The 22,027-nt window shown below is 42.4% G+C and overlaps 1 protein-coding gene across 3 annotated transcripts in view; it reads right to left on the bottom strand.

The window, feature by feature from the left end:
* The window catches only part of LARP1 (La ribonucleoprotein 1, translational regulator), a 114,057-nt gene that overhangs the window by 7,134 nt on the left and 84,896 nt on the right, over positions 1-22,027 (bottom strand). For 2 of the 3 annotated variants that reach the window (XM_054978113.1, XM_054978115.1), the window contains exons 5-18: positions 21,026-21,157; positions 19,107-19,259; positions 17,286-17,448; positions 14,317-14,461; positions 13,782-13,956; positions 12,719-12,888; positions 11,876-12,229; positions 6,401-6,524; positions 5,787-5,992; positions 5,516-5,622; positions 5,061-5,212; positions 4,006-4,150; positions 3,350-3,459; positions 2,803-2,930 (exon numbers count right to left, since the gene is read on the bottom strand). In XM_054978113.1, coding sequence (XP_054834088.1) covers positions 2,803-2,930; positions 3,350-3,459; positions 4,006-4,150; positions 5,061-5,212; positions 5,516-5,622; positions 5,787-5,992; positions 6,401-6,524; positions 11,876-12,229; positions 12,719-12,888; positions 13,782-13,956; positions 14,317-14,461; positions 17,286-17,448; positions 19,107-19,259; positions 21,026-21,157 — 2,264 coding nt within the window. The remainder of the gene's footprint in view (positions 1-2,802; positions 2,931-3,349; positions 3,460-4,005; positions 4,151-5,060; positions 5,213-5,515; positions 5,623-5,786; positions 5,993-6,400; positions 6,525-11,875; positions 12,230-12,718; positions 12,889-13,781; positions 13,957-14,316; positions 14,462-17,285; positions 17,449-19,106; positions 19,260-21,025; positions 21,158-22,027) is intronic. The other variant, XM_054978114.1, reaches the window with a different exon arrangement.

Below are 22,027 nucleotides of genomic sequence, written 5' to 3'. Positions count from 1 at the left end.
CAATGTGCTTCTCCTGAGTAACACTTCAACCTGCTTTTCAAAAGGAAAAAAAAAGTACAATGTAACTCATAATCCGTTTGTTTGTACATACAGGATTGACAAGATGCCCCCAGGCACAGTGAACAGCCTGGCCATCTCTCCAGACTGCCATCTTCTTCCTATGAAAGGAAGTGAGAGGAGGAGGAAAGCAGGGTGGAAGCACACAAAGGGCTGAGGTCAATCCCTCTCCTCCTCCCGACTGGGTACACAGGCTGAGGCAGCAAGCTCATGCTTCCAGGTAAGCTGGCCAGCCATCAAGTCCACGTGCCTAGGGCTTCCCCACTGCATGCCTGTTCTGGGGGTGGGGCGCTGGGCTCATGGTTTTGTGTTAAAAAAGCTATGAATCAATTAAAAATGGCATCGGTCCACACAGGTGTAAACCCAGGGAAGCCGTCACTTCTAGTTTGGCCTAAGCTGGATGAGGAAGTGAAAAGAGATGCAAAGGCTTGGGGAGGAACCCTCCCCAATTTTTCCCCCTGGGGACTTTCTTTACATTTTTCAATGGAAAAACTGGAAATTTTAGAGAGCACTGCAAAAACAGCTATAAAATACTTTCTCTTTTCAGACACTGAAAGAGCATGGGACAGAAGTAAGCTGGCTTGCCTGAATGAGGGGCGGAGAGAAAAGCTCCACTTCCTGGCCCAAGCCTGCTATTCTCAGCAGCATTGCTCAGACTGGGAAAACCAGATGGCCAGCATGTGCATCTTGTCCCTGTGCTGCTGGCTGTCTGGGGACCAATGCAAGCTGGCTGGGTTGAATGCAGGTGGGAAGGCTCCCTCAGCCAAGCCAGCCACCCTGCTTTCCTCCCAAGCAGCAGCACCTGGGATGAATGCTGGCTAATTGGCTTGAACAGAAGGAGAGGGAAAAAAGCCCTTCCATCTCCACCTCAAACCTACCTGCGGAATGGTCTGAGATGGCGGAGAGAAAAGGGAGACATTAGAGGAGAACAAGGAAATGACCATGGAATGCTGCCCCAGGGTGAACAGTCCAGAGGAAACCCTCCTTACATCCTTTCTTGCTTTCATATCTTGAGATCACCCTTCAATCCCCCTCCCCACTCAAGCATCTTATGTTGTGTTGACTTTATTCTCTCTTTCCCCCTTTCCCTGTGTATTTTTTAAAAAATACCTCTTATTCTCCCTGCACTTTATGTGAGATATTCCACCACCACCCCCCTTTTAAATTCTCCTTCTTTTCCCACCATTTTGGCCTCCTCTCTATGTTATTTCTTCTCCTTCCCCTTGGATTTCTTTTCATTTTTTTAATCTCCTTTTTATTCCTCATTATATGCCCCATTATATACTATTCTTCCCCACTATATGCTAGTATCAGCAGCTTTGGTAGAGTTTTAATGTATCCTGTTATACTGTGGCACAGATTTGGCTTGAATTTTTGATGTTCGTAGCATAATGCTAACAGTGGCTTTATGTACATTAGTTTACCTGTGGAAATGGTGGAATAATACAGTGAACACACACTGAGGCATGCTTCTGCCTAAACAAGATTGGGCTACGATGCTTTACGCTCTTGAACTGGCCTGTTTTGAAGTCTTTACAGCCTCTCACTTCGAATGTATTTTTATAACTCAGTTGGAAGTTGATAATAACACCATCAAATTTTGTTCATTCTATGTTGTTATCTAAATCTGAACAGGATCTCCTTATTTCAAATATCTCTCAACAACAGGCTCAAGAACTTTGGGCACCCCAACCTATGGCACTAGAGTATGGTAACTGATGTGTGTGCTGTAAAAAAAAATGGCTGGATTAGGATCTGGTATTCAGGAACACCATAAATATTTGGTGCATCTGACAAAGAGAGCGGTGGCTCTTGAAAGCTTATGCTACAATAAAGTTGGTTAGTCTTAAAGGTGCTACTGGCCTCTTTACTGTTTTGCTACTACAAACTAACACAGGAAATTTCTCTGGAAATGTAAGCACAGGAGTTGGGTTCAGTGGTGCAAGGATAAGGGATTCCCTTGCCCCCCCTAAGCCATTTCCAGCTCCAAGAGAACTGGCTCCAGTGAGAAGGGACAAAATTGCTCCCTTCTCTCTCAACTGAGACTGCAGCCCATAGATCTGAACACTGGGAATCAAACTTCTCCTGGCTGATGAGAGGAGAGGAAAGCAGGAAAGATCCATGTCCCATCAGCTCCTTCTGCTTTCAGGTTACTGGATCAATTCCATTGTTTGCCATGAAATCTGAGGAAAATTTGGGGTAGTGCAAATCATGTTTTGCCTCCAGACCAGAATCAGAAATGCATTCATCAGATGGTTTTCATTGCTGGTTTAGAACCAAATTGTAATTAATGATAATTGTTTTCCCAATTTGGCCCTCATCATGGCAAACTATGAACCCTAGTGTGCAAAGACATCAGGCAGAAGACATTCCCCATAGCCAAACCACAGAGTGGGATATAATGATGTACTAACAGAAAGGCTGTTAGAAGAGAAGTAGAGAAGGCTGTTAGAACAGAAGTATTTAACACAGAAGTTGCTGAAAGGCTGCAGTAATACATAGCACACCAGAACCTTTTTAAGAAATGAACAATAAATGTGGAGCGATTCATGTTTAAATAAGGTATCAGTAATAATGACTCTGGCATACCTGATGTCATCTAAAATGCAAGTCTGTTCAGATGTTCAGCCATTAAAAGTGATATACACACATATAAGACCCACCCTGAAGAGCTGGTCAATATGTGTATTGGTAACAAACGTCTTGTTGAGTGCCACCTACACGCAAGCAGGTATTTGTACTCACATCCACTCTGAAGTCTTCAAGGCGCCGGAATTTGCTGAGGTATTCTTGCAGTTTGCTGTTAATGTCCAAATTTTTGGCTTTGGAATACTTTAAGAAGGCCCAAAACTTTTCAAGTCCATAAAGTTGCCCTATTATGGCAAGGGACAAAAAAAACACAAGTCAGTCCTGCTCACAAAAGCACTTCACATAAAAAGCAAAACAACGAATAAGGACACATTCTGGCAACCTACTATCCAGATGACATAGGCACCAATGAAAAGCACTTTCCAGAGGTTACAAGTTGCTGGAACAATAACCAACCCTCTGTTGAAAGGGAAGTTATGTAAAACCGTAACACTGAGGACAGTTTTGGCTTTAACATGGCAGAGGCTGATCCAACATGCCTTTGGGTTCATGTTCAAGATCCACATGAGATTTTATTTTAAAATATGCAGTGGTTTTTAAATCAAAGATGAGATGGATGACTCCAGGTACCACTACTCCATTATACAGACATATGAAAAAAAACCCTGAAACAGACAAAATAGGACCCGTGGCCACAACTTACCAGCTTCATAATCTTTTATAGTTTCTTCTTGAAAATCCTTAAATATGTCAGGCCGGAATTTTTTCTCCAGTCCGTAACTGTAGTATCTAAAAAGGCACTCCAGTCCATACCTACAAAATCATGACACACCCCTCATTACTAGTTCTCCAAGGCACAATTCAGATGCAAGGCTGCACTGGGAACATCTCCCTAAAGAATCACACTCTTCTGTGTCCCCAGACACCCAAAATGGGCAAATGTCCATGTTCCCCAGTACCCATCAGCCTGGAAGGCTAAGCATGCTATTAGAAAGCTGTTCTATGACTCCCTCAAGTACATGATTCTTGGTGGTACAATTCCTACAAAAGCACAATGCTTCCCTGCCCTTTGAAGATCACATTCTTTGGGCATTAGTGGTAAACTTTCATTCTTTATCTTCCTCTGCTTTTAACACACCACCTAATATGCCACATGTATCTTCTTCCCAAGAACACCCACAATTTCCTCACTGACACTTTCCCTCTTTTCACTGTCCCTCTCTTGCTCATCTAATGCTTCCTTCAAAAGGCAAGACCTGCTCACATACCACCCAACCCAAGATCATCCTCTATCTCCTGTCCTAGTCTTTAAACAATCTGGTTACTTGGTAGTGATACATTGACGATACTCAGGCCTACCTGTACCCTTCTTTTGCATCTTCCAAGGCCAGCTGCTTGAACTCCTCATACATTTTCTTGTTAAAGTGATCACGAAGGAAGAATGACCAGAATCTGAACAACGTATTCATTTCCTGGGACTGACCAATGCCCAGTCGCTTCCGTTCTGTTCAAGAAAAAAGAGGCAGACTGTAAGACCCAGGTGATTCATGGAATGATCCCAATCACATGAGGTCAGACTGCCTTACACAGTAAAAACAAATGAAAATTTTTCCCCTGTCTGAGGATACTATAGTATAAAGAGGGAAGGCTTGCTCTCTCATTAAGTGCATTACAAAAATGAAAACAACACAGGAAGCTAGGCATTGTCCTGCCTTCAAATCCTGATGAGAGGACTCTATTCATCAGAATATCCTCTCTACCTATGACAAGGAGCATTCACAGTAAGTCCTATGTGCCATTTCGTTTGGCCTATGAATCTACACATTTTTATTCTGCCCTTCCTCCAATGAGATCAGAGTAGCATATATCGTTCTCCTTTCCTCCTTTTGTCATCTAAGAAATAATCCTTCACTAAACCAAAGACCTTATCATCCTATGACTAACGAGAATAGCTTGGCTTTCAGATCAAGGGAAAACTGCCCACATCAGTCAAGAAAAGTGACACTCCTGCCTGTATATCTTTACCACACAAGAATTACGAATCCTCTTTCCTCCCCATCATTGGAGATATTGCCAACTATAGCCCATTTTGGTTTTCAAATTTTAAGCAGATGTTACCCCAAAATCACTAAACATAGAATCATGAGACCTTGGAAATAAAAAACTTCTCAACTGACTCAAGGAATGCAAATAACTCTAGATGCCAGCCATTGAACCCACACGTATAAGTCAGCATTCTGCTAGCAAATCCTGGACATTCTCATTCTGGCAAGTCCACCATTCCACTGTAAGAATGACCACCAAGACACAATTCTAGCATCTGTGTCATTAAATGAACTAGTTACCATGCTTGGTACTGTAGTTCTATGTATTAAAGCCAAGTACACAATGTCAGCTATGTGTATAAGACTCACCATTAAGGCAGCGCCGGCGATACTTGTGGTAGACGTGTTGTGTGAAACCATTCTCCTTAAGGAGCTCATGGGAGGGGTGCTGAAACTTGGGCAATGACTGTGGAGTGCACCCATAACTGCCGATGGCTGGGGTGCCTTCTGAAGGGCTGGAACTAAGCAAGATGAAAGACTGTCACTAAAGCCATCAACAACATTGCCCAAAACAGTGCTTGCATTTTCTGGAAGCTACAGCAACGAGGATCAAAAGGAGATCTTTTCTGATTACTTGATTGTGATCAAGTACTAAAAGCTAATTAAGACACAAGCCTAGACCACTTACTGAGGATACCAAGGATTCATGCAGTCAACTGTGCTTTTCAGGATCCAGTGTAAACCTTGACACTGCTCCTCCCCCCTCTTTAATTTTCAGTGGCACTGAAATGGTCTTCAGATCATAAAACTCTGCTTTTTGGTACCTGATGGATGCAGTTCGAGGCCTATGTTCTCGGGAATCCATCACCCAACCAACATGACATTCCATTGGAGGATTTGAACTATGCCGCGTCTTCCTCTTCCGGGGTGTCTACAAGAAGGAGGGGCTCAGATGACATTTCTTTGCCATATAAATGCTGAAAATCTCCAAGAGTCCCCAAACCAGCATAGACCAGAAAAGTAGAGCCACGAACACCTCGCAGCATCATCACATCTAGGTAGATACAGGGTAAGTCTCTGGTATGCAGGCCTTACCTTGGCATCTATCAACCTGCCTTCTTTAACCACTGGGTAAAACCTGGGCGTCTGCGTTGGATCTTTCAGCTGAGGCGTGCGAGGAGTCCGTGGAGTCCTGGCATTGCGGTAGTTTGGGGATTCTGGCACAGTTGTTGGCAAAGATCGGGCAATGGTTGAAGGCTCTGGCACACCAAAGAGCTTATTGGCCAGAGCATCTGTAGGAACTAAAGCGAGAAAACAGTTGCTACAAATTAAAAGCCTGCATCCTTCTGCTTTTAACAGCATACATCTTCCAACCCCTATCAACAAAAGTAACTTCTTTCCAATCCCTACCAAGTGACTTCTTGAAGATATAAAGAAGCCAATAGTAAGCACGTCTAATTAATATTTTTTAATCATGACCCTTCTACAACCCAGTGGGAAAAAAGCACTAAAAAATATGGGAGGACCTCCCCACCTTGCCGGATGTAGATATGTAAACAGTAATTAACTGGAAAAAAGGAACAGTAGAAGAAAATGCAAAAATGTAGATTGAATGGTCATAGGCTTCTGAAAGCTGAGAACATTTCTGTCAAAAGCTAGAAAGGGTTTAAAGATACAATCAGCATGCTGCAGTGGATTTAGCCTCCTACCTTGCTGGAACCTGGGTGGTCCAGGAGGGACTTCCTGATTTGGATCAACAGGAGGCTCTGGTGTCAGAGTGTCAAACTGCTCTCGGCTTATCATGTTAACCTTCTTGAAGTTCTCAACTTCTTGCTGCAGTTGGAAAAAGGGAATGTAAAAATTAAATGCTTTCAACCAAAGATGGCAAGGCAAAGAATGAAACCACCAAGCCAGCAGTGCTTTAAAGAATATCAACAGTCCAACTTCTGGTTTAAGGACTCCTGCTTTTTCCAGTTCATAAGGATTTCAAATAAAGCGATACACAACAGCTACTACCCAATAGCTAATTGTTATCAGTCCCTGGCTCCAAGGAGGCCAGCCTGGCCTCGACTAGAGCCAGAGCTTTCTCAGTCCTGGCTCCTACCTGGTGCAACGCTCTGTCTACCGAGACCAGGGCCCGGCAGGATCTACTATCTTTCCGCCGGGCCTGTAAGACAGAGTTGTTCTGCCAGGCGTATGGCTGAGAGCCAAGCTACAGGTGACGCCTGACACAGGTTGGACACTTGTCAGCTTCCCTCAAGTTTTGATGGGAAATGTAGGCATCCTGGTCTTGCAGCTGTAATGGAGAGCCAAGCTGTACCGCTTGTCAGAAGTAAGCTGACAAGTGTCCAACCTGTGTAAGGTGTCACTTGTAGCTTGGCTCTCAGGCCGGGCCTCCGCTGACTGGAGGATACAACATCTACCCCGCTCCCTATGAGAGCTGCCCACCACTGTTCTTAAGCTGCTGCTATGTTCAATTGTACTGTTGCATTATTTGTTATTAACTGTATTGCTGCCATCAGGAAAAAGAGTGCTGCTATTTTTTTATATTTTTGTATGACGCTTTTAAATGTTTTATATGGAATGTTTTAAATGTTCTTAATGCTGTTATCCACCCTGAGCCTGCTCGCGGGGAGGGCAGAATACAAATACGATAAAATAAAATAAAAATAAATAAAATAAAAATATCAAGCTCTGTGCTGCAAAATTTACATACAAAATACCTTCTGTCCTGTTTTTTATAGTAGCTGGCATACATACTGAAAGCTACATCCCTAACCTGGATGGTCCAAGCTAGCCTGAACTCATCAAATCTCAGAAGCTAAGCAGGGTTGGCCCTGGCCAGTACTTAGATGGGAGACCATCAAAGAAGTCCAGAGTTGCTATGCAAAGGCAGACAATGGCAAATCACTTCCACATGTCTCTTGCCTTGAAAACCCTATGGGGTCATCATAAGTCAGCTAGGACTTGATGGCACTTTGTACACAAAATGAAAATTACAACACATAAACCTGAGCTGGCACACATTCTTAACCAGGGTGGATAAAAATCTATGATTTTTTCAATTTAAATCGGATTTTTTAAATGTTTTTTGAGGAAAAATCTATCTAAAGATAGTTTTCTATTTAAGATATATTATAGTTCAAAGGTTATCATCATGAAAGATTAGTTTATAGTATTAGTTTATTAGTATATTCAAGCAATGTTTCAATTTTTTGGTAAACAAATTCCATTAATCCACTCACAATGTTTCAGAGGTTTCTGTAAGATTATTGGGCAATGTTTCTATCTAGAAGGTATTACCACAGATGCTTGGTTTTACAGTTCTCAAAACTGAATTTGTGTCTGCAGAGATCACACGTCTCTTCTTCACAGCAAAAAGGTTATAAAATAAACACACACAGTTGAGAAAAAGACCTTAATCCCATTGTTCCTTTGCAAATTTTTGTACACAGAACCAACCCCTTACCTCTTAAGTGCTAAGTTTCAAAAAAATCAATGAATAGAAGATTGTTGGGAGTAGAACAGATCTGCACAAGAAGCTAAGTGTGAGGAGTCTTTATGTAGAAAATAATGGCCTTTATGTAGAAAACCATGATTTAAATCTAGTCTTACTGACTAGTGATTTAAATCAAATCCACCCTGCTCTTAACTAACGTAGGACTTCTTCAACTTTTGATTGCCTGGGTTGGAAACAAGGCAATACAATCAGAATTATTCCCTAATTAATCTGGAAACACTGATCATAAACGGCCACAAGGAATGCATGCCTAACGATCCCACTCTCCACATCTGTGGTATCATCCCTGAAACATATGACAACTTTATCTGCTGGCCAATGTCTCTCTACTTTTAGAGAATGCTACTACAAAGCAAATTCTCTAGGGTAAAACTCAAGAAAAACAATTTATATTACAAGTTATTCTTGAAGCTATGACATTCCCTCCTCCTTAAACAACAGAAATGGCACCTGAGGCGTAACTAACAAGTTTATTTGTTTTAGAAGAGAGAGGTCAGGTGAAATCAGGGGTTGAAAATTTATTAGGTAAAATCAGAACATGAACAGTATTCCGTTCTTACGTTCTCCACAGATATAAAAAATACATTTGTTTTGAGGTTTTTCTGCCCTGTTTTCCCTAAGCACTCTGGTATACTTTCATTTAGTATTCTGTGTTACTTTTGGAGTCAAGAATGCTGGTACCTATTTTCTAGTACCCCAGTCCCCTTCTCCCACACAACAGTGCTTTCCTTCAGTCCTTAACTGAATCTGACTGTTTCCACAGGCAGTTTCCAACCACACCTGACTAGGGCCAGAGTTACCTCCCTGTTTGAGCAGGTATGGAAAATCTCCTCTCCTTAGAAGATCTATTCCCCCTTCCTTGGCCATTTGAGAGTTTTCACTCACTTCCCAAATCTCCTTGCCAACTTGCCCCAGTTCTCCTGTCCGTCTTAAAACTTCTCTCTCTGTTAGGACTCCATCTCCCATCTTTTCACACTGGATTCCACTCTCCTAAGACTGAAAACAGCCCCTCCTCTTTCAAGCTCATGCTACACAATCAGATCCCTTGGAGTAAGTAGCCTGTCACTGACAGCTCTCTGATTCTGTAAGGGATCAACCCTTAATAGTCATGTTGCTATGTGTACAGCACTTCCAGGATTTTCAACACATGCAGTCCATCACAGAAGCACTCTAATTTCTAGTTCCAACAACATCAAAATCCACATGCCAATTAATTTTGACTCTATCACGAAATCTTATGAACATCCCTCACCTCCCACCTCAACCAAAGCTTCTTTAGCTGAGAAAGCAAAGTGTCATTAAGAATCTTAGCCATGCAGTATGCAATAAGTCAACTAGGACACAACAATAGGGTATGCTTAGAAAGTGCCTATGAAATCTGAAGACAATATCTAGGTCATGTAATGCAAGGCAGTGCCACAGGAATTTAATACATCTTATTCAGAAGCAGAGTTTATATATGGGTACCTTAGTAAGGGACCTTCACGGACATTTATTTCAAATTACAACTGAAGGAATATACCTCTGGTGATAGGTAATTCTTCTACAAATCTTCCTCAGCTTCTTCCTGAGATAGTTTATCTCCAACAAATCAGCATGTAACTTATAAAAATCCACTTCTTTATCCTGAACACCTTTCTGTACAACGTCCACTTAAGTAAACAGCTATGTTGAGTTGCTGAGAGTCAGATACTGTACACACCCATAGGCCTTACAACAACCTTAGCTTCCCATCTCAGGTATCTGCCACCAGAATGCTACCCATGTCTAGCCTTAGCTAGCACCATAATTCAAAACCTGGATTTGTGGTTTGCAGCTGGTCTTTGCATGCACTAAAGCACTGCAAGAGCTCCCAAGTATTTTGCGTGTTCAAGCCATTTAAAAACAAACAAAAGAAAAAAATCACAGTTTAGAGCTGATCTCTAGCACTGAATAGATTCCAGGACTAATTAAGCTCTATTTACTATGATGTAGGACATAGAAGAGGTGTGAGGGGAGTTGGAGCTTCTAACTCAGAGGAAAGGAGTAGGCCAAGGTGCTCTGTCATGCAAAAATCAGACCCTTTGTCTCAAACTCCTAATCTTCAAAATGGTTCAATTCCTGAAGATTTTACAGACCACACTGGGGATCGTTAAAAGAACTGATAATACTCTGTGGAGGTTTGTTAAAAAAGAAACCTCCAACTCATCTTGTATTGGGGAGGGGGGGAGGAGAGAAGAAGACTTAAGCTATTGTAACCATAGGGCTAGCAGAACTGAACAGAACACACCTGTTCACATCATCACAATGTTGGGAGTTCACTTGCCTGCCCATATTCAAGCATGATCTTTCTGTAGCATTATGAACAAAGATGTCCTCAACATGGAATAGCAGGCTTCCTAAATTCTAGCTATGTATCAGTTAATCGCAAGGAAATACACAACAAGGGCACCACGTAGTAATGGCAACAGCAAAAGAGCAAACCTATTGCAGTAAAATCAAAGTCAAGGTACTGAAAGCACTTGAGCAGTTTTCTACAAAACCTTTGTAACTAGTAACACACAACCAAAACTCACAACACAGTCATCAGTTCTCCAAACAGTTCAATAAAGTGGTAATGGAAAATTCTTCCTTCAGTCTCTTAAAGGATTCCAAGAGTCGCAGGCAGGCGAGGAAGCCAACTCCCTGGCTGGAGATCCTGCAGTGGAGATACTCTCATATGGGAGTAGAGAGGAGAATTTTGTCCTTGAAGTATTTGTCTTTGGAATTAATTATGAACATGTTTGCTGGTTGTCAACGCTTTTGAAAAAGCAACACCGAAACAGGAGTCCAGCTTGCGCCCTGTTGAGCTGTTGATAGCTGGGACCTTCCCACAGCACATCTCGTATCTCCACTGCAGGATCTCCAGCCAGGGAGTTGGCTTCCTCGCCTGCCTGCGACTCTTGGAATCCTTTAAGAGACTGAAGGAAGAATTTTCCATTACCACTTTATTGAACTGTTTGGAGAACTGATGACTGTGTTGTGAGTTTTGGTTGTGTGTTACTAGTTACAAAGGTTTTGTAGAAAACTGCTCAAGTGCTTTTGGTACCTTGACTTTGATTTTACCGCAGTAGGTTTGCTCTTTTGATGCATCAGTTAATGGCATAGACCCTTTGTGCCTCCAGTTTTCCCTTTCCCAAAGAGGTATAAGCCTCTACAGGCAATTTTAAGGGGTACACAAACAGGGTTTCAACCCATGACCAAGTTACGATATGACAGTCCAAGTGTGGGAAGGCTTATGCAAACAACATGAAAACAAAGTCCTAAACACAAGTGTCCTGGAGGAGGCAGCAGTGGAAAGTGAAAGCACTGAGGTAGCAAATTGTTAACTGGTGTGTGACTTTGATTCCACCTTGCTTTTCAGTCACGTTATGGTTTCAACTGGATGCTGTTTTCTTAAGTTGCTATCGCTGGTTTTCATTTTTAATATTTTATTGTCATAGTGGTTGGTTTTGTATTTTGTTTTCAGCTTTGTTTACTGATTATAGGTTGACTTTATAAATAATTTGTATGTTGTTCTGAGCCACCTTAGACTGTGATACTGTAGTATACAACTGATTTAACAATAAGTACACCTTCCTTGACTAAAGCCAGTACAAATCACACCTGTTTCAGTTTGCATTAAAATATTATTTCTGGTTCTCACCTTTATCTGAGAGTACTCTGGCTCAAACTGCTCTGTCCACAGATCCTGTTCATAGTAATAAAGTCCATCATTGATCACTTTGGCCAACTCTGAGCTCATCTTTGCCCTGGATGTGTGGTTGCCTGTTCTGTCTCCCCCTGGGTGCCGGCGCAGATAAGGGGGTGTCTGTGTCACAATCAAAATCTTGTTCACGTCCCTGTCATCAATCTCGTAGTCTGAATCCTCATCTGACCAATCAGTGAAGGTGTTTTTACGGCCATCCATCTGTTCCATTTCCTCATCAAACAGAAAGTCCAACTCTTCAGGTTCATCCTGGTCCTTCTGCTTCTGAGGCATCTTGGATTCTTCTGGTTTCTGGAATCAAACAGGTAATATTGTAAAAGCTGATGGGGCACTGATTACAACTGATTACACTGAGACCAAACTAGGGTCTGAAACAGCAAAACTTGGTGCGTTTTCAGGCTGACCCTCAAGATGATAAAAGTCAGTGCCTAACTGACAACATAAAGCCCACACCATTGCCAGGTGATATTATGTAACACTACATTTACTGACCCTCCAGGGAAGATGAAAGATGTTAGTCTGAAGCATTGTACTGACATAAAATCACAGCTTAGACATCTGATTAGTCCTCAGAAGATAGCAATGTTTTGATTCTTCACTATGGCTGAGATGGAGCATGCTTCCACATAGCATTCTTAATACAACCAAGGCTTAAGATAAAAAACACGAACATGAATCTTCTCAAAATTTCAGGTCTTTTGCAGCTAATTATCTAGACCATTTGACCATTTGACGGTCTGGCATACTTGAGAATGGCGGACAACATAATTCACCATCTACCTTGGGTCTGGCTGGGGAAGGCCGAGGCCTCTTCTTCACTTCAATCCATGTCTCCGAATCCAAGTCTGGCAGGCTGGCAGAAAGGCCTTTAGGCATCGTCTTCAGATTACTAACTTCCTCTGTTTTGGTTGGCACGGGACTGGCAGAGCGGGGAGACCCAGGTGCAGATTCTATAACATGTATTTCAATAGAATTTAGAAGTTTGTACATGTAGACGAGTAACCTTGGCAGGTATTAATAAAGATTAGCTTCATGTTAGTGGCTTGTGGAGATATGTGCTCCTGAGTAGAGATGTCCCCCTCCCACAAACCAACACAATACTTGAGATGAACTGGAGGGCTTTGCTTCTTGTATGTTTTAATAGTACTTAATGTATATTAATCTGTAAAGGACTAACTATAGATTGTATCCTCTTAGCTTTTCACAAAATAATGTTTTTCGAGCAGGAAAGAACTCTGGTTCATTAGGGTTTCAGATATGTTTCCCTTCTATTAGCTGAGTTTTCCACTTCTTGGCAACCAAGCAAGATAGATATACACCAAGAAAAATATCCTTAAACCAACAAACTCATGAATTGGACTGTGGAACTTTCTGTCTTGATCGTTTAGGATCCCAGGACTAGAAGCTTTCAAAACCACCCTACACCTCTAAAGAGTCTACTACCTGCTGCTTTGAGATTATCCACCATCTGCACCAAGAGATGCTGGCAAGTAGAAAGAAACAACTATTTTTAGTTCAGTGAAATAGCAGAGGTTCATGGTGAAGGATAACAAGATGCCCTGTTCAGTAACTGCTGTTCATCAAACAATACAACATTATTGCATCATGAGAACATTCATAAAAGGAATGTTCAGGCATCCACAAGTTAGCTTTTTTAGAGAGGGCCAGAGGCTATGAATAGGGCAGACTCTACTTAGCTTTTTTGAACACTTTTGAGGTACTATTCCCAACTACTGGAGACACAATGGATTCCTGGTCTAAGACTCAGTAAGCTATTTCAGTAAGTTGTTTCACTTGAACAAAGGAACAAATGGTTCACACATACTGCCTCCATAGTACTGACCTGTCTCCTTTTGGAAACTCTGCCTGGGCACAAACTCTGGGCAATTGATGAGCTGGGAGAAGTCAGTTTGTGCATAGTCTGTCATGGGAGGTCCAGGTAAAGGCCATTTCTCTGGTTCTTCCTTTCTCCTGATCTTCTGATCCACAATCTCTACCACTTTGCTGTCTTTCAGTGCCTGGAAAGATAAGATCTTGCTGTCAACCTTGGTACTTTGGAGGAGTGCCTGATGTGCTACCACAAATGCTGTGCAGCCAGAGACATGTGTTTTGTGCCCTTGGAAAAAGGAACAGGGGAGGGAATAAGCGGAAAGGACTAAATAAAAAAAATAAAACCTCTTCTACTGATTAACATTTAAAAGGATTTTTTTCCTGGAAGCTTAAAAACATGGAAAACTTGATAGGACATACCATGGCCTACTGCTGGTAGCTCAACACTAATCCATTTAGTCTTACAGGGACACTGAAACAAGCCTAGTCTGACAGCCTAGCACTGAAGCCAAAAGATGACCATAAAGGAACATGCAATAATCTCTTACCTTAATGATAAGGCCAACATCTGTGGTCAAGGCCTGTACTCGATGGAAACTGGCAATGAGGGTAATAGGAAGGAAACCTTCTGTGTCCATCTTCCGCCTCAGGAAAAAGTCTCGTTCCAAGTTGTCCACACTAAAGTAGTACTCTCTAAATACAGTAAAGAGAACGAGAGATGGAGACATGCTTCTGACTACAACACACAGATGCTGTTTTATAAGGTAAGCATGCTTAGCTTTCTAGGTGCTCCATCCCCTTTCCTCCACTCAGAGAAAAAGGAACCACAGGGAACATAAATACTTTATTGCCACAACATTCATTGTGAAAGAGAAGATCCCACTGGTACTGTTCAAGACACGAGGTAGCACAAAATGTATTTATTTGGGTACAAGAAAACATTTCATATCCTTCCTTGTCCTTTATGCCCTGTTTGCTGACCAAGGTAATTAAAAAATAAATAAATATTATATATTAAAACTAAAAAACATCACTACAATTAAGGGGCCCCACAAATATAATCAATAGTAAAAAAAAAAAAAAAAAAGCAAGCAGAAAGATTCCATGGTCTAATATCCTGGCTGGTTAAAGGCCTGGTGGATCAGTTCAACCTTGAAGGCTCTACAGAACCTAGACAGGTCTCACAAGGCACCAGGGCTCATTTCTAGGGGAAACGCACCGGAACGCTGTTCCGGTAGTTCCCCCAAGTCAGGTGGTCCCGCCCACCTGACTTTAAAACATTTGGGGCCATTTCGGCCTTGATTAGGGCCAAAATCTTCCAGATCTCAGCCGTTTCGGGCCCAATGCGGGCCACAACGGGCCTAAAATGGCCATTTTTGGCCCATTTCAGCCCAGATTGGGTCAGTGCCGGGTGGGGGAAGCCACTCCCGCCCGGCATCAACGTGGTCCCTGCTGTTTCAGGCCCGAAACGGGCCCAAAATGGCCCCAATCCTGGCTGAAATGGATCAAAAATGGAGATTTTTGGCCATTTGGGGCCCATTTCGGCACGGATTGGGTTGCTACCCGGGCGGGAGAAGCCTTCCCCGCCTGGCATGGACACGGTCCCAGCTGTTTCGGCCCTGAACCTGGCCGAAACAGGCCCCAAACGGCCATTTTGGGCCTGGATTGGGGCCAAAGGGGCCCAGATCATGTCAGTGCTGGTCAAGGGAAATCTCCCCTGCCCAGCACCGACCCGGTCCTGGCCTTTTAGGCCCCGGTTTGGGCTCAAATGGGCCCAAAATGGCTGTTTTTGGCCATTTTGGGCCCGAATCTGGGCCGAAACAGGCTGGACTGGGTCAGTGCTGGGCAGAGAAGGGTTCCCCTGCTTAGCTCCGACCAGGTACAGACCTTTTTGGCCCCGATCCTTGCCCAAAATGGCCACTTTTGGACATTTGGGCCATTTTCTGCCGGGACTGAGGCCAGAACTGCTGGGATCTGGGCGGTGCCAGGTGGGGGAACCCTCCCCTGCCCAGCACTGATCTGTTCCAGGCTGTTTCAGCTGTGATCCGGGCCAAAACGGAGCCCAAATTACCATTTTGGGGCCCTTTTCAGCCTGGATCAGGATCAAAACCACCAGGCCTGGGTCCATGCCTGGTGAGGGACCCCTCCCCTGCCTGGCACCAACCCAATCTGGGTTGTTTTGGCCCTGATCCAGGCTAAAACGTGCCCAAAATGGCCATTTTGAGGCATTTTGGGCCTGTTTTGGCCTGGATTGGGGCAAAACAGCCCTGATCGGGCCACTGCCAGGTGGGAGAATACTCCCCCGTCTAGCAGCAGCCAAATCATGGCCATTTTGGCCCAATCAAGAGGTGTGGCATATGCTAATGAGCTATGCTAATGAGTTCCTGCAGTTCTTTTTCTACGAAATGACCCCTGCAAGGCACACGTATTGTCGGACAGAGCATTCTACCAGGATGGGGCCACTACAGAGAAAGCCCTCGAATTGGTAGAAGAGAGCCGAGCCACTAGGGGGCTGGGCATTGACAGCTTTGTAAACTTGGGACACTGTCTACTAGACAGCTAGTTTGATGTGGTTAAGAGCAGTAGGACTCTAATCTGGAGAACCGGGGTTGATTTGCCATTCCTCCATTTGAAGCCAGCTGGGTGACCTTGGGTCAGCTGCAGCTCTCTCTGAGCTCTCTCAGCCCTACCTACTTCTCAGGGTGTCTGTTTGTGGGGAAAATAATGACATTGACTTTGTAAACTGCTCTGAGTGTGGCGTTAAATTGTCCAGAAGAGCAGTATATAAGTACAAGATTATTTACTACTACTACTACTACTACTACTACTACTACTACTACTACTACTACTACTTCAGCCACTATCTGCTTGAGTAATGGATCCTCCTCTAACATTTATGTCATTAGTTCCATGAGGGAGAAGACTAACTTTTTCAGAAAAGAATTGGGCTCTGCAATACCCAGGCTACCTTTTGAATAAAAAGATGGTATCTGATACCTTGTTGGCTGCCAATCTCCACAAATTAAGTCTATCAGTTTCAGAACTAATAGTAAGAGCGGAAAGGTAAGCAACCAACTTCTTCACAAATGAGCAGTGGCGTGCTGCAGAACCTCCACAAAGATAAGTATACCTCCACCACTCCCCCACCACTCCTCCTCTCTTAAAGCAGAGACTACCATCTCTGACCTTAAACCAAACTGGCATCAGGTAGGCTAAGTTTCCAAGAGTGTAACTTATGTCAAAGGCTGCTTGCTTCCCCTATCAGAATCTCAGCTGTGTACAGGGTATGACTGTCTGTTTCCATTTCCAAGTTAGGGGAAGAAGGGGCAGACAAGAGCCTATGTGCTATCGTTGGCCATCACTGCTCTAAACACATGCAGCAGAATGTAATGCACATCATGAAAGAGCATGGATGCACCAGTCCCCGCCCATTTTTGTTTGCTGAAACAACAAATCTTGATATTGAGCCATTAGGTTAAAAAAACCACATCTTTACCAAAGCAGAATTTCTACATACATTTGCCGTTTGATATAATCCTTGAGCAACTCTTGGTCAACACTATATAGCTCGGTGCTACTGATGTTGTCAAAGTAATAGGTGATATTACTGGTGTATTTCTGAGCACGTGAACCATCAGAACCATCAAATTTCCGGTAACCATACTGGTAATCAAAGTGAGCTGCAGAGAGAAAACAGAAAAGGAGATTTTTCTATGACCTGTACTTGTCTTAAGGGCATTTTGTACTGAATACTGTCACTAGCGCAGAGTCCAAAATACACAACTTATGAAGACCAGATTTACACACCAATGTGCAAGTCTGGCAAGCAAAGGCCCTTGAAGAAATTAATTTTTAGTGAAATTGGAACATAAGTACCCACAAAAAGAGTGATCACTGCAGCAGTTGTACAGGACAACTTAGTTTTATTCCAGCACAGAAAACAAGGTCCAAATGGTCACTGCTGCCCTTATGCACAGGCTCTATACTCCAGGGATCCCCAAGCTTCTGATTTATATATTATTTCAGTAACAGCTTTGTTCATTAAAAATATTCTGTTGTATTACTATCATAGCTTCCAGTAGCACTGAACATCCTCAGTAAGTTTACACTGAGATAAGGAATTCTAGCATTTAATGGTACATTTATTTTAGTGAATCAAATACAATTATTCTATTAAGAATCACAGTTCAGAGAAACAAATCATCTGCTCACTGACACACCCAGTGGGCCTCCCATCTAAGTTAACTAGGAGGCTCCAATTAGTGCAAAATGTTGCAGCTCGATTGTTATCAGGAGCGAGCAGGAACATGAACATCACTCTCATCCTACAGTCGCTCCACTGGTTATCCATCATTTACCGTGCTCAGTTCAAGGTATTAGTTATTACATACAAAGTTCTTCATGGCTTTGGTCTGGCATACCTACGGGACCGCCTCCCTCCCTATGTTCCTCCACGTCAACTTCGCTCATCTGAACAGGGTCTCCTGCAGGTGCCAGGCTGCACACAGGTGAAGTCAGCAGCAGCCCGTACAAGGGCTTTCTCTGTGGTGGCCCCTATCCTGTGGAATGACCTGCCTGAGGAAGTCAGAAGAGCCCCCACTCTCCTAGCTTTCCATAAATGATGCAAAACCAAACTATTCAAAAAGGCTTTTTACTCAAATGAGAGGGCTGTATTGTAGGGATGGGGTCTCAGATGCTTCACTAACAAGTTGGGGATCATAGACTTCATCACTATTTTTGCCTTATATATTATCTGCTGCTTCAAATATGTACTCCTATGTACAACCAGCACTCCATGTTGTCTAATGTTAGTCCTAGAATTTATTATGTTTGCTCCAGTATTTTTTCTACTGTCTTGGATCCTTGCTAATGCTATGTCTTTTAAACTTGTATCTGTTTACCTTATGGTATTGTATTGAAATGTACTTGATACTGATTGTATTAACCTCATACTGTGTAATCCGCCTTGAGTCTCAGTGAAAAAGGCGGACTATAAATGATGTTAATTAATTAACTAATTAATTAACTAATTAACGTTGCTGCCCGCCAGCTCCTTATATTAACTGGCAAGGTATAGGAGCTATAGTGCTAGACTAAGGTGGGGAAGGCTGGGTTCATATCCCCATTTGCCATGAAACTTGCTGGGTGCTGTTGGGCCAGTCATCCTCTTTCATTTTAACCTACCTCACAAGATTACTGCAAGAATAAATAGAAAGGAGAGCACCACGTTCACCTCCCTGAGCATCATGAAGGCACAAAAATACACCTGTGTTGTCAAAAAAACCCAACAACTAAATAAAAAATATGGCAAGTAAACATATTATGCCCTTATACGTACAGCGAGTACCTCCTCTTCCTCTCCCTCTCCCCCGTCCCCGACCACGGCCTCTGCCCCTGAAGGCACCACGCACAGCTGCACCCTCACTCTTGACACTGGACGTTTCATCATGATCCGGCCAATTCCGTTCATGCTTGTTATCCAGATGCCAACCTGCAGGAGAATTGGTCAAGAAATATGTCAAGAGATTAACATACCCCTACAGTTATGTTGCCCTCTGCTGTTCTGGATGGCAGATTTAAGAAGATTCCTTGGAATGAGAGGCTATGTCCTTGTATACTTGGGGAGGTTGAAACCCAGGAACATGTGTTCCTGAGGTGTCCTTTCTTTAAGGAAGCACATATGAGACTTATAAATCCCTTTCTGGAAGGTATCTCAGAACATCCGGATAAGAAGAAATTAGAGAAACTGCTGTCAAACTCAGATTTTACAACATTACACCAGATAGCAAAATTTTGTGCCCTGGTTGTTAAAGTCCATTAGAGTGCAGGCCTCCACTCCGGCTGCTTGTCTAGAACTATGCTGAATTTCTGGTTTTTATAAATTTTGAAAGATATGTTTTAAATCGTACACATTCATATGTTCCATGTTTTAATGGTCGTAAAATATGTATTTTACTTTTTATGATAAATGTATTGGCTAAGTGCTGTAATAAAGAATCTACAGTTATGTTGTGCTTTAAGATCCTGAGTCACGAATGCTGATGAAAACTAACTCCCTCCGTTCTAACTGTGCACATAGCCAAAGAATAAGCCAGACTGTGTTAAATTCAAATGATTTCTTGAGCTCAGCTGCTGAAACTATTTCACTCAAAATAGGCACCTCTACCAGCCTGGTGCATTTATCAACTGGCAATAGATACTCCTTGTAAATTGGCGATCCGCACCTTAACTAAGCTTCCAAGCTTCTGCTATCCCAGAAAATTTATCTTTTCTCTTGGATAGCTTTCAGCAATTAGTTCAAGACCTGTCAAATAGAACTGCTCTTTGAACAATCTGCTTATCAGTGCATTTATTTATATAGGGTTCTTTATTGCTTTGCCCCTTCTCATCAAAAGTTCACAGACACCTTTCTAGAGTTTATTATTTCCTTTTACTGAAATGCACCCTAGTTTCTTAATGAAGCAAGTTATCAAAATATACAGTTATTAGTATAAATCCTACAAAAACAGAACACAGAAAGGCAGTAAGTACTAGGTTTGCTAACATTTCCTAAGTAACTCTTAAGTTTAAAATATCAAAGTTTCTATGAAATGCATTAAGATTCCCATAGCATACAATGCAAAGATAAAATTCTCTCCTAGATCCTCATTAGATTTCTTCCAATCAGAATTCTAACATGCTATCTGAATTTGCATGTTTTATAGGTTCTCATGCAAATATCTAAGATCTTCTCATGTAAGAGCATAAACAAACTATAATTGGTTCGATGCTTCATTGAATATTCATAATTTCTATTGTATAACCTTCTAATTAGCCAAAAAAAAAATGACATTATATCCAATTTGCAAAACAAAACTATAAAGCTGTGAGAAATGACAGAAAGAGTTAAGTTGGTAGATCACTACTGGTCTATTCTCTGATAAGGAACATTAATCTAGACAGAGTCCACTATTTTTAATTAGCTGTCAAGGATGAAAGGACACCTGTTTTGGTTACCTAATATTCTGAAAAAAAAACAACAGACAGTTCGTGCAAAGTTTAAACGTTCACACAGAATACAAGTGTATTGCTTTGTACTGCTTAGTATTGCTTACTATAAAGTACTTTTAATTTATATTACTGTAACACCCTGCTAACATGCAGATAGGGGATGATTCTGCACAGAGTTATGCATGCCCTGGAAAAATGAGTCAAACAAGCAAAAACACAGCCTTACTTTTTTTTTTTTAACCACCTAAAAAGGCATTCCACCCATACCTTTTGATTCACTACGGTTGTTAGAAGGATGCCGGTGCTGCTCATTCTGTCTGTTGTTGCGAGAAGCAGTTTTGTCTCTGGGCACGTCAGACTTCATGTCTATTTGCAGTGGAACCCATTTATGCCTGTTGCCTGAAAGAAAGAACATGCTGACCATTACAACAGCTTACAAGGAAGTACAAAGCCAATCCAGATTGGGTTCTATACCAGAAAAATAATACAACCTTCTTAAGATCACTTCCCAGGAGATGGATTCTCTACAGTTTGTCTGCAAGATCTATTTCTCCAGCACGCAATGCTTGATGAAAGTGTATGCCAGGTCAGGGCTGCATAGGCCAGGGCAGGATGTTAAGGAGCCATTCCAAGCATCGCAAAGAAAAATGGAAGAAGGAGGGAGCATCCTGGCCTTACATCACCTGAATGCTCTGTGCTGGCTTCCCCCCACCCCCATGAATGAGGCCGGAAGTATGAAAAGAGATATGATAATCCATGGTTTCTGTTTTTCTAGAACACCTCAAGCAGCTCAATTTTGAGATGGTATCCTGAAACAGTCAGTGTTGGTGTTGTGTTGAGGCCAAAGTGCAAATCCATTCAGCGTGGGTGGCCTTGACCAATTACTCTCTTCACAAATTAAGAAACATTATGGGGTGATTGTGAGGATAAAATGGAGGATGAGAGAATGATTTAAATTGCTCTTAGCATTCGGGAGGAAGGGTGGGTTAAAAATTTGACTGACAATCTCAGTTACTACAATTTCTTTTCTCATTATTTGGTTTTTAACAAAGAGAAAAGGTTCTTTCCAGGTGTCATTTTGTAGAAAAAGAACTGCAGGAACTCATTAGCATATGCCACACTCCTGACCTCACCGGAAGTGTGTCAGAAGGCAATACCCACCCCTCAGGCCCCTTTCCCCAAAAATCTCCAGGTATTTCCTGAAAATAAAGCAGAATGAACTCAAAGCAGCTTACCCTGCTCTGGAGAGCCAGCCCCAGCAGCCCAGCT

The sequence above is a fragment of the Eublepharis macularius genome, chromosome 4, assembly GCF_028583425.1.
Source record: "Eublepharis macularius isolate TG4126 chromosome 4, MPM_Emac_v1.0, whole genome shotgun sequence".
Lineage (NCBI taxonomy): Eukaryota > Metazoa > Chordata > Lepidosauria > Squamata > Eublepharidae > Eublepharis > Eublepharis macularius.
The sequence above is the reverse complement of the archived record's forward strand: the minus strand, read 5'-3'. Positions and strand labels throughout refer to the sequence as shown.